At 35.8% G+C, this 18875-nt stretch overlaps 1 protein-coding gene and 1 long non-coding RNA gene across 2 annotated transcripts in view; one reads left to right on the top strand and one right to left on the bottom strand.

Moving 5' to 3' along the window:
- AQR (aquarius intron-binding spliceosomal factor) overlaps nt 1–18875 on the bottom strand; it is a 68062-nt gene that overhangs the window by 4229 nt on the left and 44958 nt on the right. The window contains exons 23-35 of the mRNA XM_064658508.1: nt 18414–18483; nt 17792–17902; nt 15613–15722; nt 12968–13103; nt 11076–11285; nt 10140–10277; nt 9249–9320; nt 7430–7617; nt 5623–5794; nt 3189–3359; nt 2390–2475; nt 1407–1581; nt 21–134 (exon numbers count right to left, since the gene is read on the bottom strand). Of these exons, the coding sequence (XP_064514578.1) occupies nt 21–134; nt 1407–1581; nt 2390–2475; nt 3189–3359; nt 5623–5794; nt 7430–7617; nt 9249–9320; nt 10140–10277; nt 11076–11285; nt 12968–13103; nt 15613–15722; nt 17792–17902; nt 18414–18483 (1753 nt within the window). The remainder of the gene's footprint in view (nt 1–20; nt 135–1406; nt 1582–2389; nt 2476–3188; nt 3360–5622; nt 5795–7429; nt 7618–9248; nt 9321–10139; nt 10278–11075; nt 11286–12967; nt 13104–15612; nt 15723–17791; nt 17903–18413; nt 18484–18875) is intronic.
- LOC135415952 (uncharacterized) overlaps nt 11413–18875 on the top strand; it is a 43354-nt gene continuing 35891 nt past the window's right edge. Inside the window, exons 1-2 of the long non-coding RNA XR_010431359.1 lie at nt 11413–11660; nt 11843–11969. This is a non-coding gene — a long non-coding RNA (uncharacterized LOC135415952). The remainder of the gene's footprint in view (nt 11661–11842; nt 11970–18875) is intronic.

Below are 18875 nucleotides of genomic sequence, written 5' to 3'. Positions count from 1 at the left end.
AAGAGTTAGAAGGGCCTTACCTGTTGATGGTGGCGAGTACTCTGAATCATGTGCATATACATATTGTACACAAAGTTAGCCATTTGAGGCATGTTCTTAATAACATGTATTTGGTGAGATGGTCTTTCTCCATTCTAAGGAAAGTGAAAAAGGTTGACAAAGCAAACAAAGCAAAGCAACCATTATTCAAAAGTTATTCAACTATATTAGAAAACATAAGCCCCAAGAAGTTAAATACTCTTTTTCAAAGAAAAAAAATTGCTGAATTCTTTGGAAAGTTAGCAAGTATAGGTATTCCACTTTGGGGAACTGGATTAATAATGATATTGCATCCCAAAGAAGAAATTTCAAAAGGAAAGGCCAGATTCTGATTCTTACTTCATAAAGTACATTTTGGAATTGAGTAAGTTAACATATTAAAGGCACAAATATTTCATAATTAGGACTTGGCCTACTTGCCCTCTGCAGTCCAGCTGTTTCTTGCTCACACTCACTGACCATGCACATTGCACTCTTGTTGCACACATGATCTGAAAGTTTCAACTGAAGGGCTCCCTCCCAAAATTGTCAACAGCAGTAAAGACCAGGGAAACATTTGTAACTGAATTTGGGGTACATGCAGGCACCCCTTCTCAAAGCTTCAGTATGCAAAGCAGATATGCTCCTCTATTTCTTCATTTAGCAGCCTGGTCTGTGTGCCCTGTGCTTTGATGCTGAATACAAATTTTTCCCTAAAGATCTAGAGCATATTACAAATTAGGTTTTTGTGCTTATGAACCTAGCACAGCAGCCAAACTCTCGTGATTCTGGAACTAATTTAAAAAGAAAAAAAAATTAATTGGTTAAATTGGTTATCCTGAATTATTCAGCTAAATATAACTTTATGTCTTTGTATGAGAAGTGATTAGCTTTATGTGGCTTTTTTGAGAAATAACTTTGTTTCATAGCTAGACCAAAAATATGTAAGCACTGAAAGCTTACTTATTGATCACAAAAGAAAAATACTGAATCCATTACACAGGCACAACAGTTATACTGATAATTAAGTTTTATGGAAGTATCAATTAAAACCAGCTAGCATGTATCATGATAAAAATTAACTCTAAGGACATAAATCATAGACTCATAGAATCGTTAAGGTTGGAAAAAACCTCTAAGATCAAGAAATCCAATAATCAAGTGGCATTGCCAAGTTCACTGCTAAACCATATCCTCAAGTGTCACATCCACACAGCTTTCCAAGGATGATGATTCCATCACTTCCCTGGGCAGACTGGTCCAATGCCAAGAGGTGGAGGCACTGGTTTAGCAGAGAAAACAGTTCCATCTTCCATAGCCCATTCAAAAAAAGTAAGCAAACACAAACACCCATTACAGATACCAAAATCCAGTGCAGCTATTCCTACCTGTCTTGCTGTTGGAAAACATTCTGTGGGAACAATGTGGAGGTGAAGCGGTCGAGCTGTGAGTTGGCTGAAAGCTGGAGTTAGTTCAAAACAGTTCTGAAATAGTGATACCCTTGCAAAGATATAAAGTCCAAGTCTGGCTCTTGACATGGCAACAACCAATCGTCGGACATCCCTTCAGAAAACAAAATCAATCATGTTCTTTTTCACTGATAAATAGTTCCAATAAAAATAACTAAAAGTACGCTAAAGTCTCAATTAAAGGAAATATAAAATCATCTGCTAAAATACTATTCTGTCTTTAGTTTTTTCTTACATACTGTTTCAATAGCTACCAAACCCTAGTACCATTATATAGAACCATATATATATAGGTCCATTGTATCAATAATGATATGAAAAAACACCCTTTACTATCTTCCTACACCTCACAAGTAAAGTTGAGAGTAAGCATTGAGAACAAATCCCAACACTATTTTTGTATCACCAAATGAGTAAAGATGAATTTGATAACTCATCTAACTATTGCTGATTAGACAAGTCTTCCTCCATCCCATCCCAAAACAAAAGCACATTTAAAACCACACATAATAATGTAATTCATGCAATGATCAAACACTTCTGATGCAAAATAAATAAGTCTCACTTACAGGAAAGGATTTATGAGAAAATTTAAGCCTGCATTTGCTCAACAAACATTACAGTCTTAGCATTCTACTTGAAACCAAGTTCAGCCTATCTGTAGTAATATAAACTAATTATAGTATAAGAGCCATTACTAAAGGATTAAGTGATCACGAAGAGGGTACCAGACATTTATAAAAGGAAGTATGTCTCAACTTCATTATATATATAGCATTAAACTTCATTTCTACTACATACCCAAATAATCTAACACTTTTGTACAAGGTACTATAAACATTTCTGTATCTGACACAGAGAACATGTACTTCAGTGACACTACAAAAGGTGTTCTTACTTACCTAAGGTGGCCCACAGCTTTGGTACGCACTAGTGAAAGGAGAATATAATCATTTTGTTGACCCTGAAATCTGTCCACAGTTGTTACCTAGAGAATCAAAAACCAAGAAAAAAACCTCCATAGGTTAATCTTTGCGATTTCACTTAAAACATGACACTAAAATTTTAACATCAACTTTGGACTGAGATTGCAGTAAACAAGAATAGAAAAGAAAATGCTTTAACTGTTTTAGTTGGTCTCTAACCAAAAAGTCTAGAGTTGTTTTGCAAGATGTTAGAGGAGTTGTCTGACTAAATATAGTTTCTTTTTTGTTTTAAATTCAGACAACTAGCAGGGTTGCTAATACCAAAAGATTACAGAAAGTCATTGGCTTTATAATATAATTTTAACCTGCAGAATTAGCACCAGACTTTAATAACTACATTCTTTATTTGTTTCGTCAGATTCGTCATATGTTTTATCAAATAATTTCCACCCTGGATGGATCTTCCTAAAGGTGTGGGTTTGGGGATTGCTGTTTTTATTGAGGACAAAATAAATTACAAAATAGAGTTATTCTGTCCCATGTAACCTGTAGTCTTTTCACCTTCACTGACTTCACTCTGTCAAATTACCAACAGGCAGAAACAAAGGCACTAATTACAAAATTCCATAGAACATAGATTAATAAATGTGTAGTAAACCAGGGAATACTTGCACAGGTAGCTGTGAATCTATTAAATTAGTCTTATTGACAGTATGACAATTTAAAAACACAGAAAGCAGAACCACTCCAATGACTAATATATTTTCAAAGTCACCTTGTTTGGCCGTCCAATCAGTGGATTATTTCCACACCGCTGATTAATGACATCACGGATCAGGTGTTTCTGTCCATTGTATGTTGTCAGGATACTTATCTTGTCTGCAGGATAACCAAGCAGGCACATATACATGAAAACTGCCACAACATACTCTGCTTCACCAAGGTTCTAAAGTTTAAAATGAGAGAAAAAGAAAAGAAAAAATAGAAGACAAAAAAAGGGTTACCCAGCCTGTAAGGTTAAAAAGAATAACACCTGTGACACTGTCATGTATTTAGACAAATCTCTTAGTGCTGAAACGTCTCTAGATCTGATAATTCTTTCCTCATTTCATACAAACCATTTTGAAAGAATAAAAGAACCATAAGTAGGTTTAATAACTTTGTTCTAATTCCTCTTCAGAGAACTACTGAAAATATCTACATCAATACTATTATCAGGCACCAACTGAAACTTTGCAATATTTAGTCAAGAGTTCCAAACAGTCACCCCAAAAAGCTGCAATGACTCACTCTCCAGTAAACTGAAAGTAAGAACTAGTTGAACTAGAATAAAGTCCTTTCATGTATTCATTAGGAGACAGACATCTGGATTATGAAATCCAGTTATTTCTACTGCAGGCCATACCTATTCAATTTCAAATGACCAGCTGTTATTTTGTACATTGTAACTTACTTTCTGCGCCCTTACTTTATAAGTCTGTCCCAAAGAACCACCCTTCTGGTTATAGGAAGTTTTGTTCTATTTCCAGACTGAAGTTATTCATAGCCTGTTTAAATTCATTTTCTGTCAACAAAAATTATCTTTCAGGTTAAGAAGTTGTTCTCAAATGCTGACATTTACTCCTGATCTATTTATACTTGGAATTTTATCCCCACTTGGCGCATGTTTGAATAGGCTGGACATACCAGCTTCATTTATTTTTTCTTACTAAGTGGGCTCTGCATTACTTGGAAAATGCATTTGTCAGGCATATCAAACACCTGTGGGTGTAAAGCTATTCTACAAATTTTAATCCCCTCTAAGTCTGGAAAGAAAAGCCCAAATTCACAAAGAGAAATAATACACGGTGGCAATCTCTTATCTCATGAAAAAACATGCAATGCCACCAATATACTCCACTAAATATCTTGCAATGCTTAAGATCCTGGGAAAAAAAAAAAGTAATAGTAGGAAGAAATAGAGGAGTTTGCACATGAAAGCACTGTTGTAATAACAAATGTGTTTTGTGTCCTCATATCAGTGTTCTTAATCTTCTTCAGCTAAAGAGTGGTCTAAGCAGTGCTCATACTCTCAATTATCAGGCACTCCTTTCAGCTGTTCATCTTCCACTGGACAACTTTTTACTACTTCTGCATTACAGTTTAAAAAACAAAACCAAAAGAAACTCTCCGAACAATTTTGTCCTCAATCTAGAAGTGGGATAAAGTGCATTATGACTCACCATTGCTTTCTTCACTGACAGCAAAATAATTTGTATTAAAATACATTGAGAGGAACCAAAGCAAAACCTATGAATATATTTTACGCCTTTTTTAAAAACAGATTAACATAAGTCTCAGTGATCTTCAGAGGGAAAAAATGAATATTAATATTATTATTTAAAAGTCTATTGGTTTGCTTTCCATAATATTAAGCAAAATATAAGGTGTTAACTCCATGTTTGAATTAAACTCCTTAACTTGCACACAGCTCCAGCTTCTAACTTTTCCAAAACTCAAGCTTGGTATTCTAGGCACCAGAGTCTGTTTCATCACTGCTTTTAAAACAAGAAAAATAAAAGGACTGAAAATATAAGCATCTTATTACAAGTGTAAAATGTTTTCCCAGTTTAAGGGAAATAGATGGAGACTGTTGTTGATGGTTTGATTTGAAAATTTAGTTGAGAAACTTCAAGATCAAGGGCTTTTTTGCAATGTCCTTAAGCCACAATGCTTCTCTGCCTGATGTATATTTCTTGCAGTACTGTTTTATTCTTCTACGAACGGACCTTTTAGCATTCCTACATATAAATCAAATCAATACAGTGACTCCTAAAACTCAAATATGTGCCACCAAGCAAACTTTGATTCTTCATGTTCAGGTTAAATGCTACTCTTTATTTCACTATCAGGCAGCTGAATTGCAACGACTTTAATTTGCCTTAGGTCAAAATGACATTTTGTAATGAATTACACACTAAATCTCATCTCTCCCATAAAATTGAGAAAACAGATATAAAAGTCATTCACTGAGCAAAAAATACAACATATTACATTATCATTTTCAACATTCAAAACTTATTAACAGGAGGAAAAGAATCACACATACACGACTGATCTGAGAACATGAACTAAACATCAGTTTACTGTATTTTGATAGCCTGTCTTCACTGCAGATCTACTAAGTCATATTCAGAATAAAAGAATTATACATGTAATATTTCTCTTACCTGATAGAAATATGGATTGGGTTCAGACTCTCCTACGCCATTGAAGTCTTCTACATTTATAAGCTGGAAGTCGTACAAAAAGCCAGCATTGGCTGTTCTGAACTCTGGCAGAAGCTGCACGTGAGGCAAGTTACCCAGATTCTTGTAACGCCAGTTGTAGAGGTTACATAAACTGTTCAAAACCACAGAGACAAACCCCAAAGAGTTAGTTATAGGTTCTCAAACTCATTCAAAATAGTTCACATGCACACAACCCCTTGCTTTCAAGATTAGTGCTTCTGTAGGCTTTCAATGAAAAGAATAACTTTGCTGGGCAGCTGTACATATATAAATGAATTTATTTGAACAAGCTATCCAGCAATATTACTTTTAAGTTGTGATTCTGTTTGGTTCTGTCTCACAGAAAACTTCAGATTTCACTTCATTGTGGCACACACAGCCTTAAGTCTGTTCTACTTGATCAGATTAAAATTTTGCAAAGAATTCTAGTGGAAATTTTCATGGGTAACAGAACTTAAGGAATATTAATTCTTCTTTACAAAACAGGAGTAAGGAAAAAAAACATTTTCTGCATTAACAGTTGTAGAATTTCTTACTCTAAAAAGAAATTTATTTTGTTACTTATTTTGTGTATTGCCATGTACTAATATAAGACATGAAGGGAAAGAACCAAAATCTACCTAATTCTGAATCATCGCTGGTATTTATAGGACAGTAATACAACCAAAATGCCTCACTCACAAATGCATAACAATATCCAGACCAGATAAAGTAGTAGATAATTAACAGGTAAGCTACTTCTGATCAAAAAGGACAAAGCATAGGAAAGTATGGAAAAAAATCCTTGATCAAAAAACTACTTGCAAAATGAAGGAATTCTTGTGCTCTCTTACCACTAAAAAATTCACTGAGATGTTGTGAAATAGTAGATGGCAAAATAAATGTCATTTACCATTATACTCAGAGAGAATTTGCATTTTAAACTGTCATTCATAAGACTAGAAAATAATATTCTACCCTCTCAACAATTCCTACACGAAAAAAATGTTCTCCTTCATATTGTCAACTACATTTTATGCCTAAAATAAAGATTTACAACTAAACTTAAAAAAGCAAGATTTTATATAGAGTAATTTTCTCTTATTTGGTTTTATTTTTCCTTCTTAATATAACACCACAAATGTGCAATTTACACAATAAATAAATCTGATATTTAAATTACCACAGTGAAATGACAAATACTTAGATAAAAAGAAAAGTTATTTTACTACAGAGATGCAGTATCTCCTTTAATATAAAAAAGGCTTTATGGTCTTGTTTGGACAACCTAGATGCCACCAATGAAAGATGCAGTTCTGCTGAAATACTACAAGAAAAGTACCCTTTTACAGAATTAAGGGAAATACATACTCAACGCTAAATAAATCAAATCTTTATTTAACCTTGAATATATTAAATGTTAGTTTAGAAAAGGAAGCTTCTGCAAAGAAGTCTCAGTTGTAAAAAAAACCCAAACACTTAAGCATATTAAATTCCTTTAAATATAATTTTCATTGAAGTACTCATGCAACAGCAGAGTACTACTATATAAAAATAACAATGAAGAAAGAAATCTGATTGCTTTTCAGCAAAGTAAACTCTGCCTTCCTAGTCTAAGCTGAAAAAAATGGAACAAAACAACTAAATTCCAGTTTTGCAAACTTCTGTCCTAACAATAAAAAATAAAGTTTCCAAAATTATATGTGCACTACTCCCAATTTTAACCTGGTATTTCCATACAAGCTAGACATGCAATCTGCTATCTCACCTTGCTCTTGCTCTTCCTTGTGCATCCAAATCAACAGTTGGCACTCCAACACGAACAAACCGTGTAAAAAGAGACTGCTCCATGTTGGAGTATTTTTGAAAAGCCATGTTCTTAATGACTGGTGGCAACTGATGATGGTCACCAATCATAATCCACCGCTTCAAACGACTGAATCCATCCTGGGGGTTCTAGAATTAAAAAATTACACTACTGTAACTATTATGATATAATCCAGGCACTCAATTAAAACACATTAATAGTTAAATTGGCTGCCTTTGTCTAATCTCTAAATTCCAACATTTAAGTTACACTGAACTGCAGTCATTTTAAAGACTATTAGTTTCTTTCCAATCAGAGAGTAGAATTCTAAATAAAGTCTTTTTTCTTATAAAACAATAGATACCTTTATCTGCTAAAATTAGTAGAGAAATATCAGGATAAATATCATATTACATTGCTTTAAAGGCCAAAAGTAACACATTGTCAGAGAACAAAAGGAAGAACTACAATTATAGACACTAGAGTAGTAAAAAAACCTGGTTACTCCTTAGCAGTATTACTCCAGAACTGTCCTTTGAACTTTACTTTCAGGATTCTGAGGTATTGAATATGAAGCATCTGAATGATGACTGATGCATCTGAAACAGTTTTAAGTGCTCAGATGTCTGAGGCACAGACTTAACCTGCCTTTCAAGTGTCTCTGTAGTTCATGTGCTTCACCTCTTTACCTCTGTAATTCTCACATGGCCTCTTCCATGACCAGGATGTGCCTCTAACTAATTCTCTCTCATCTTGGCTCTTGGACTGAATTCTCTTCAGTATGTTTCGTATATCTCTTTCCAGTTCTGTACCATCCCTTGTGCACCCATGTTACATACTGACAGACCTCATGAAAAAATATGGGGACATAAAAGGAACAGATTGTGCGGGTAACATTATCCAAGAACTACAATCCTGAAGACTTCCACCTGCCAGACCCTCATTTCTTACACACTCCTGTGATATTTTCCTTTCCCCATGGGAGCCCTATTCAAGACAGAACCTAAAGTTCTTTTTCTTGTCACTTGAATTGGAAGAGCTCTGAAACCGTTTCTGATCAGACAGCAAGGAATGAAAACTGAACTGTGGACTGTCCAACTCATCAAGTCTGAAAATGCCTTAGTAAGAAGGAGTATGAAAATTATTTTTATTGGCATGGAAAAAAAGAAATCTTTCTTTTTTTTTTTCACCCCCTTCCAAAAGCTTACAGCTTTGGAGAAGACCAAGCATTCTATATAGTCGTTCTGCTCTTAGCAGCAATTTTAATCTTGGACAGAGAGCTCACCAAACAAAGCAGTTTTTAAAAATTTCTTTCTGAATTGCAACTGAAGAAATCAAGTGCTGCTACTCCGGAAGCCTAGATCTTTAGGTTTCGTTAAAAAACCCCCCACTCAATTTTCAAGGATTATTTGGATGGCTCATGTAAATACACTAATGGAATCCCCCAGAATATGCCTCTCTGGTGAAACAGTCTGCTTTAATTACATGAACTCTTCAGTTTCTGCATTTCTCATATACACTTATTTTCCCTCACCGGCCTGATGTAGCTGGTTATTCAATGCTCATTCAAGCATTTAAAAAAACCTGTAAGATGCTTATTTCACTAAATAAAATAATTTTATAATCAATGTGACAGTTCTTACTGCCTACTGAAATAGCAAATATCAGTTCTGAGTTACTTTCTGCACAAGATATTTTCCATTTTAATATTCACTATTGTTCAAGAATACAGACTCTTGTTTATAATTTTTTTAAATATGTTTTATATTTCAAGTCTAACCTGCAACAGAAGAGGTATAAAGGTTTCTATCTCCAGGATCTGAGCGGACTCTTCCATTAAGATGTTGTCATACTGAGAAAAAAAAAAGTAAAGAGATGTCCATACAGATAGAAATACAAATTAATGTAGTTATTCAGCCTACCATTATTCATTCCGTTTTTGATGGCTGGAACAATTACAGCAGGAATAGACAAAATATCAGCATTACCAAATGGATGAAATCCTACCACATCAATGGCAGATCCATCCGTACCAATCAGGGCTTACATCTACAAGGAATCCATGACTGAACTACATTACATGCTTCCTATATGCCATAACCCATCCACAAGAGAAAAGCTTTCTGCAGTGGAGCAAACTAATTTGGTATCTTTGCACTGAAGCTGAAGAGGAGCCATTTTGTGATCCAATACACTGCATTATCAGTGAAAGAATTACTGGTGTCTGGCTTTTGTCAGAAAAAAAGTCTGCACTGAATTAATAGTTATGGTTACCACTGCAGAGTGAAAACAGCATTGCATCATGGTTCTTTTTCCTCAAATGGTTAATTCTTTAGGTAACTAAAGTTCTAAAGGCCATGCTTTTCATCCCAATTCTGCCTCTATTTTATTAATCCTATCACTGCTGCTTATCACTGAATATAGCAAAACTAAATTTTTTTTGAATGCACTATTAAGTATTTTTCATATATACAAGAACTTGAAAATTATTTCATCTTACATAAGTTACATTTTTCTTCAGTAAAATTACAAATTGAAACACACTAGTAAAAAAATGCAACTCAAAATAATCCAGCTGCCTAGATTTAGGGCAGATAAAAAGGTTTATACAGGGTTGGGGGGGGATCAACATTAAAATCAAGTAGTAGAGTAACACTAGTATAATCATTACTTTGAAGCCTAATTCAACCAGGTCACGTCGTTTCAGAGCAGCATGAGTACAAGTCATGGCAATGATTTTTGCTTCTTTCACCAACAGGTATTTGGATCTATCCAGGCCACTGCGGAGAAGTTCAAATGCTCTGAATTCCTATGGAGGACAAAAGAAAATTCTTGAAAGTCAAAATACAAAAAAATATAACTTATAAAATATATCCACTCAAACTATCTGGCCACCTTCTTAATATAATTAAACCAGGAAGTTATGAAGGTATCTACTGATATCAGTCTAATCTGAATAATTTACTGTGGTTTCCAGGTTTTGCATATTTCAAAAAACAATCTTTTAAAAACCTGTCAAAGAATTCTGTGAACATGTGTGCATATAAATATTTGCAGACAATTATTCAATTGATTCTGAGGAACCCTCTCAGAATCCCCCAAAATTTTGTTTCCTACTTTACTGAAGTAAATTCAGTATCATAAAGTTAATATACCATTAATATGACTAAATGATACAAAAAAATCACCTTTGCCCTAACTTTGAAAAGCCTTTCAAGCAATTCTGGCAAAAATAGAAGATAACCTAAACGTAACTTAAACAGATTATCTGATTAAAGGCAATTCACTGTAAATATGAAGACCCTGTAAGGATCAGAGGAGGACAGACAGGTGTACCAATCCTAGTAACCTAATCAGTGAAAATGGAACATGCAGAATGGCTGCTTCCTAAAATCAAATTAAAAGAGATCAGACCCATATCTCTATCACAAAACATACCTCTACCACTCAAAGGTGGAAATTGTCACCTTGCAGGCTAATGAAGCTGCCTAGAGGTATATATTTCTTCTAGGATGTTGGGCAAATGAGAATTTTGGGACCATGTAAAGTTTATAGGCAAATCTATAGGATTAGCCAGATCCAGTTAACTTTAACAGTCACGTCTTACCTCAAGCTGAGTGAATATTTTCTTAATATGTCTAAAACACCCTTCAGCAATTTCCATATCTTCTTCATAGGATTTGCCTTTGAAAACTGGTTGAGGAGCATTTGCAAAATACTGGTGAAAAGGAAACAAACTGGAGACATCTGTGACCTCTGGCAACTTTCCACCTTTAACTTTCACTTTGCTGATATACTCTTCCCAACGAGACATTACCTATGGCAAAGACAAGTGTCATACTGACGTGGTTTTATATCACCAAATTTTTGGCAATGTGTAGGCTTGCATACATAGCATTAAAAAAAAAATACCACAAGAGTAAGGTATATCTAAATTAGCATTTGAACTTGTGTCAGGATGACATTTTCAAAGTTGTGGTGGGTTGAACTTGGCTGGCTGCCTGATTCCCACTCCAAACAGAGAGCATCTCTGACTCTCCCTCCTCAACAGGACAGGGGGAGAAACAATGGAAAAGCTTATGGGCTGAGATAAAGACAGGTAGATCGTTTAGCAAGTAGCATCACAGGCAAAAAAGACTTGACTTGTGGAAAATTATCTTCTTTTATTGCTGATTAAAAACAGAGTAAGACGGTGAGCAACAAAGCCAAAACCAAACTTACTTTTCTTCTCACTCCCTCCCTCTTTCTTCCCAGGTTCAATTTCACTCCTTCATTGCCAATTTTTCTACCTCCTCCCCAGCTGAGCAGTGCAGAAAGAATGGTGCTGTCATTAAAGTTTGTAACACTACATCTCTGCCACCTCTTCCTCCTTAGACTTCTCCCCTGTTCCAGTATGGGATTTCAACAGGCTGCAGCTTCCTTCAGGACATATCCACCTGCTCAGCGTGGGGTACTCCATGGGCTACTCATCTGCTCTGAGACAGTCCTCCATGGGCTGCAGGTAAGACAATCTGCTTTACTATGATCCTCTCCTTGAGCTACAGAGGAACCTCTGCTCTGGTGACTGGAGCACCTTCTGCCCCTTCTTTTCCTTCTGACCTGGGTGCATGGGGTTGTTCCTCACACTTACCTCTCTGCCCTCAGCTGCTGCAGAGTGGTTTTTGACCTGTTCTCAGAGAGATTTTCACAGAGGCAACACCACTGTTGCTGATGGGCTCAGCTTTGGCCAGCGGTGGGTCAGTTGGAGCTGGCTATGTCCAGCACAGGGCACTCCCTGGCCTCTTCTCAGAAATCATCCCTGCAGCCACCCGCTACCAAAACCTTGCCACATAAGCCCAGTACAGAAGTAATTTATTATCTCCACTTACAGTACTTTGGTTTAAATACCAACTGGGATTCATTTAGGAGGGTTAAGACCCACACTAAGGCTAGCCCAGAGTAACTTTTGTAAAAACATATACAGTGGATGCATTTAATCCTAAGTACTACTCTACAGGTCTTCTTATGCAACACTAATTGCTAATGTAGACGTGTCGCTGAAAAATATATGGAGGGGAAATGAGGGATATACAGTATACAAAAAAAAAAAAAAAATCACCATTTTGTACACTAAACATTTGATTTCACATTGGCATTTAATGCCATAAAAGCCTTCTAGCAGGACCATCAAGTACCTGCTCCAGTGCTGGTCGAAAATGTAAAGCAGTCCACAGATTTTCTTATCTGAAGGAGAAGCTTCAGATTAGAATCTTGCCAGCAGTCATGAAGGGCAGCCATGCTAACCTTTCAACTGGTGAGTCATCAGGCAGGATTTGAAACAACAGCACTACAAGCAAGTCATGTAGCAATTTTAATCTTGGCTGGTATTGTATTGTGAACCACCAAGGAAAAAGCATTTTATTTTTACACTCAACTCTGAAAAATTCACTGCAATTTTTACAAAGTGTTTCATAACATATTTAGGTCACACAGTCTATGTAGAAGTATTTCAATCCTTACTTGGTATAAGAAAAAGTGGCCAGCTGTTTCACAAGTGTAAGAAACATCTCCTGGGACTCCAAGACTCTCTTGTAGTCGCCCAACTTCTCGTAGAAGTTCAAGTCTCCGAGCCAGCACATAATTAACTCTTCCATACCTAAGAAATGGATTAAATATAACATCATTTTTATTTAAGTGTATTTAATTCAAAACTGTTTTATCTAAGTATCACAATGAGAAATAAAAAAACCCAAGAATTTGCTACATGGTGTATATTTTTATTAATTGAGCCCTAACAATCCACAAAGCCATGCAAGAATCAGTGCTTTAGATAAAGGTCTTTTTATCCTACACTTCAACTGAAGTTCCCTAAGTGTTAATAATAGATTCTCATGAGGTACCTGTGAAGGAGAAAAGCATTACTTCCTATGTCCTGTTTAGAAACTAGGGTACATTACACACAAGTCTATGGACCATCATAAACAAAACCCATACCCGGAGTTTCAGCAGGAAAAGGCTTACTTCCTTTGGCAATATACAAAATGTCATGTGATAATTAGCACACCATAACAGGCAGGTCTGCACTCACTCATAAGAGATTCTGTACTCCTACATGCCCATTGAATAGCTTCTATGACTTTTATAATTAGTCTGTAACCTACTCCTTCCATTCTTCCTTCTCTTACACAATTCAAGCCAAATTTTTTTCCTTTAGGAATCAAATTCTTTATTGCATGAATTTCTCCCCTCCCAGAATCATTAAAAGAACAAAAATCAATGAATCAGATTTTCTGTAAAAGAAGACTAATTTAAAGTGTTATAAATGGGCGGAATTAAAGAAGTGAGAGGAACAGGACACTTTCTTTTGAAAATGCATAAATACTTAAAACCTCAAATGTGAATAATGGCTAACTTTCAAGTTCTTATTAAACTTACTATTCATAAAATATGCTTTGTGCACAGAAAATACCCAGCACTATCTCTGCCACAATGAGTTCTATTGTCTTATTTAGAAGAGTATTAAAGCTGGAGATTTGAATTTACTAAGATACAACTGAATACAATATTGCTGACAACTGGCAAAATCCAAGACTATAGAAAAGGAACTATGACAATTAAGATCCTTGAAATACTAAATAGTTTTTTCTTTGTCAACAACTCTAATCCATTATAATTAAAAGTGGCTGCAACCAGTTGTGAGATTTTTTTTTCCCCACTCACACTTCCCGTGACCTCTTATTTCTCACAATTTAAGTCATATGTCCTCTTTTATGTATTCATTCATTCCTACAAAAATTTTCTTTAGCTGATCCCCTTTGTGCTTCAGTGACAGTACCAGTTTAATCAGCTCCTCTCCACCTCATGTTCTTATACCCCCTGCTGTGTTTTGCAGTGCTTGCAGAGGGTGCAAAAAAGGAACACCGAGCTTGCAAGCAGGACAAATTCCTTAAGCAGTATTGTGTCCCCAAAAGCAACCTCATGCAGAAAAAATATGAACTCAGAAGCAACCTAAAAACAAACATAAGGCATATGAGAAATAAACTTCTCACGGTAGTGCAACCCACCTTCAAATATATTCCTCAACCTTTACCCCTCCCTCCCAAACTATCAGAACCCGTAACACCTGCAGTAATATCCCGTAGGTCCGAAGTTACCTTGAAAAAGTATGAAAAGAGGCAGAGTGTCTCAAACAAAACTCCTTTTAATAATGAGCACTACTGTTCAAGGAATATAGTAAACTATGGATATTACTAAATAAATATATGCTATGGCATCATATCACTAAGATTTTGGCTATCAAATTTCTGGAATAATTTCATTATGTCAAAGCATACAAATTAAAAGAAAAAATCACAAGATATTTATTTTGCTAAATGCTCAACTATGTATACGTGGGTAGCTTCTAGTGACTACATGTAATTTTTACTACAGCTTTTGAAGTCAAAGTATTGCTATGAGAATCCAGTACTGGACAGTTCAAATATTTCCAGTGCACGACCATTATACCCGTGCTTACACTTATGAATGTGTTTAATCCTACTGACGTCAATTGGACTAACACCTGACAAACATACAAATATTTAGGAGAAAAGATTCTTAAGTCTTTATACTGATACAGAGTTGATAGCTTTCCTTATGTATGTATATTTCAATATGTTATCAATGAAGCATTGCTTAATCTCAAAGTTGCTTATCTGAAGAATTAAAAGCAGAAAGTTTAATTTCATTTTTTTATTTATTAATGTAACACTCATTGTAACAGTAGAAGTGATATCATATTTGCAAAAAAAATTGCAGCTCCAAGAACCTACCTTTATCATTTTAACTTCTCTCACAGATTAATTCTATAAAAGGTATATGAGCCCAAAAATTATAATGGACTACTTTTATTCAAGCAGTTGAGTTTGTCAAAAAGCAACTGCCTGATTCTGCCTTTAGATTCTCAAGGGAGCACAGTTTCTGCAGCAGGTAATAATCAAAATTACTGAACCCTGTATGGAAAACTAGCGTACCCTGTGTTACTGAGATTCAAAAATATGAGAAAGGTAAAAACTTGTCAAACACAGCTCCTTGCACATTTACATGGGAGGTAGAGTGGATTCAACACACACATCTTGCTACAATGTTTATGCAAGTGAGTTTATCATTAGCACCTCCTTTCTCACCTGCTGAAATCTTTCTCCGTTTCTAATTCCTCTTCTCCGTGACCCAGACGCAGCAGGTGACGCTCATCAATGTCTAGAGCCATGATTTTTTCGAACAGCTGGTTCAAGGCCTAAAGATTGACAAGAACAGGAGAAAAGGTAGTTTTTAGAAGATTCAGAGGCTCTTGCAGAGGAAAACTGAGGAATCACTGGTAAGCAAGCTAGGAAATTATGCCTCTTTTAGTATAAATGGAAGCTGAAACAAAGTTAATATTGAAACTTTTAATCTTGACAACAGGGAAATTAGCCTACTAACACTCTTGTATTTCCATACTTTCTATAATAATTAAATTGGATTTTACAATTTTAAAATTTAATTCTATCACATAGTTAACTTAGTTGATAAATCCATCAGTTTAAAAAACTGCCTCAAGAGGCACACTTTGTAAACATTGATTGTTGTTAGATGACTTTTAAACAATTTAACTTTTACTGTGCACTACAAGAGTATGATCTGGTACTGACTATCAGGTGCTGTGACTATTCCATTTGGATAATGTTCTCCCTTAAACTCTTCAATTCTCTAATTGCTTAATATCAACTAATTCAGAGGAATTGTCTATCTCAAAGGAGCAACTGTCTATCTCAAAGGAGCAACTTTGTAAGTGCTGCATCATCAAGTTATGAAACTAAGAATAAACATAGGCAAGCTGCACTTCAGCTGGAAGTCATACATCAAAGCATAGGGAACAAACCCTGCTGAGATACAGTTTATTTCCTGAGGTACAATTTCAAGATCATGTCCTCATAGAAGTCTTGTCTGGTAAGAAGTCTCCTACCCGCCCCAAAATATTTTCTTCCCCTTCTCCTCAACAAACACGCTCTCAACTCCTTCTCCAAACTTCACTACCTGTCACTCTCCCGCAGCCCATTGCAGATTGGCCTTTATTACTCCAGGCTGTAATTCCTCACCAAAGCAAAGCCCCCTATACCATTCTTTGATCAACAGTGTAAGTGCCTGATCCTGTTTTGATGAGAAAAGATGAAATGTTTTTCAAGTGGTATTTCAGTTAAAACAGCTCATAACTTAGACAATACAGGATAATTAGGGAGACCAGGAAATAGTTAACCCTGGTTTCCAAACAAATCGTTCCAAATCAGATGCAGATTCCATAGAATATAGAATATGCTGAGTTGGAAGGGACCCATCAGGATCGCTGAGTACAACTCCTGGCCCTGCATAGGACACCCCAAGAATCACACCATGTGCCCGAGAGCATTGTCCAAATGCTTCTTGAACTCAGACAGGCTTGGTGCTGTGACCACTTCCCTGGGGAGCCTGTTCCAGCGCCCGGCCCCCCTCTGGGTGAAAAACCTTTTTCCTGATATCCAACCTAAACCTCCCCTGACACAACTTCATGCTGTTTCCGTGGGTCCTGTCACTGGTCATGAGAGTGAAGAGATCAGTGCCTGCCCCTTCTCATCCCTTCACAAGGAAGTTGTGACTCTGATGAGGTCCCCTCAGTCTCCTCTTCTCCAGGCTGAACAGATTAAGTGCCCTCAGCTGCTTCTCATACGGCTTCTCCTCCAGATCTTTCACCATCGCTGTAGCCCTCCTCTGGATGCTCCCTAATAGCTTAATGTCTTTATTATATTGTGGTGCCCAAAACTGCACACAGTATTCAAGGTGAGGTGACACCAGTGCAAAGTAGAGTGGGAAATTTAGAGTAAGGCTCTTTAAGACTTTTAACATTATTTTTTTTAGTTTATATATACTTGAGAAATAGCAGTTAGACTCAATCTCCTATGAATGGGAAGCAAACAATCAGCTGAAGAGGTCTTCCCTTAGGAGCATGAAGCACAGAGCAACCAGTGTATGAGAAAGTTAATTAGCAAAATCTGGCATGCACACAATGAATGTACAACTGTAAGAACTGAGCAGAGAATTTCTCAAAATAGTTTCTAATTTCTACCTCCAATCAGTTAAATGTATCAAAAACTTCCGATAAATAGCTCAAAACTACAAACCTCAAATTCAAAAATTTAATTTCACATTATGAAACTGGCAAAACTACACACAAGTCAACTCAAGCTTTCATTGTTAAGAGACAACTGCAATCCCAAAACTACTAAATTTCAATACCTACTGTTCTTATAGATTGTAATTACAAGAAAATTTCACACATGATTGACACTTTACCTGATTAGAGTGGGTAACTATAAGAGTTCGTTGTTCTGGGAAATTATGATAAAGATTGGATATTATCTGCACTGCTACATCAGTTTTTCCAGTACCTGGTGGACCCACTACCTAAAATGAAACACAATTAAAAGAATTAAAGCCAAACAAAAATCAATACATTATCAGAATACTGCACAATAAAAAACATTTAGTCAGCTGGGAAAAAAACTGAGAACAATCTCAAACTGTATTGACAATATACAGTGCTTCCTGGCTTTGCTGAACTTCAAGACCAAATACAATGTATCATAAAAGACTCATTCAGACTAGTTAGGGAGATTCCTGACTAAAAGGAATATGGTAATCCAGCATATGAGGTACTGATTGGTTCCACTACCCATGGAAACAGACCTCCTCAGAGAAAAAAGGTAGTTTAGCCTCAGAACTGGCTGAACATGGGGGAAACGGCGAAAAGAGCAGCAAGACACACGCAACTGAAAAAGAGTCACGTAACACAGACATAAAGAACAGGGGGGGGGGAAAAAAGAGAGCTCATTTCTTTTATTTACTCAAAAATCTACAACTGAATTTACCTAAAGCCAGAATTAAATAAATAAAATAACAGAATCCCTAAAAATACCATAGTTAGTCCAGGCTGCATTCCCGCACGTATAGCTTCAATCTGAGTATGGGTAAATTGAATAGTATTGCTGTAACAAAGCAAAACAAGATCAGATAACTGATAGACTTTGCCAACAGTTTTGATAAAAGCAATTGTTTTAACAAGTTTTATTTAAATTATTGGCTAAATCACTCCAGAACTACACACTTACAAACTCTTGCATAAATTAAATCAACATTGCAACTATCTTCTTTATAGACACAACAGTCTTGCAATTTCTAAGCAAGATAATAAATCATGTTGTCCATGTGACAACAAATTTATTCCATCTAAAAGACTGTTTGTCTTTTATTTATTACTTGCAGAGAATGCTGTAAAATTATTTAGGTATGATTTTCCTAATATTCAAAATCCTGAGACAAAAAAATACTAACAGACAGTATTTCTCTCTGTTCTTCAAGTCAATTTTTTAATAGAGAG

The sequence above is a fragment of the Pseudopipra pipra genome, chromosome 6 (genome assembly GCF_036250125.1).
Source record: "Pseudopipra pipra isolate bDixPip1 chromosome 6, bDixPip1.hap1, whole genome shotgun sequence".
NCBI classification, from domain to species: domain Eukaryota; kingdom Metazoa; phylum Chordata; class Aves; order Passeriformes; family Pipridae; genus Pseudopipra; species Pseudopipra pipra.
The sequence above is the reverse complement of the archived record's forward strand: the minus strand, read 5'-3'. Positions and strand labels throughout refer to the sequence as shown.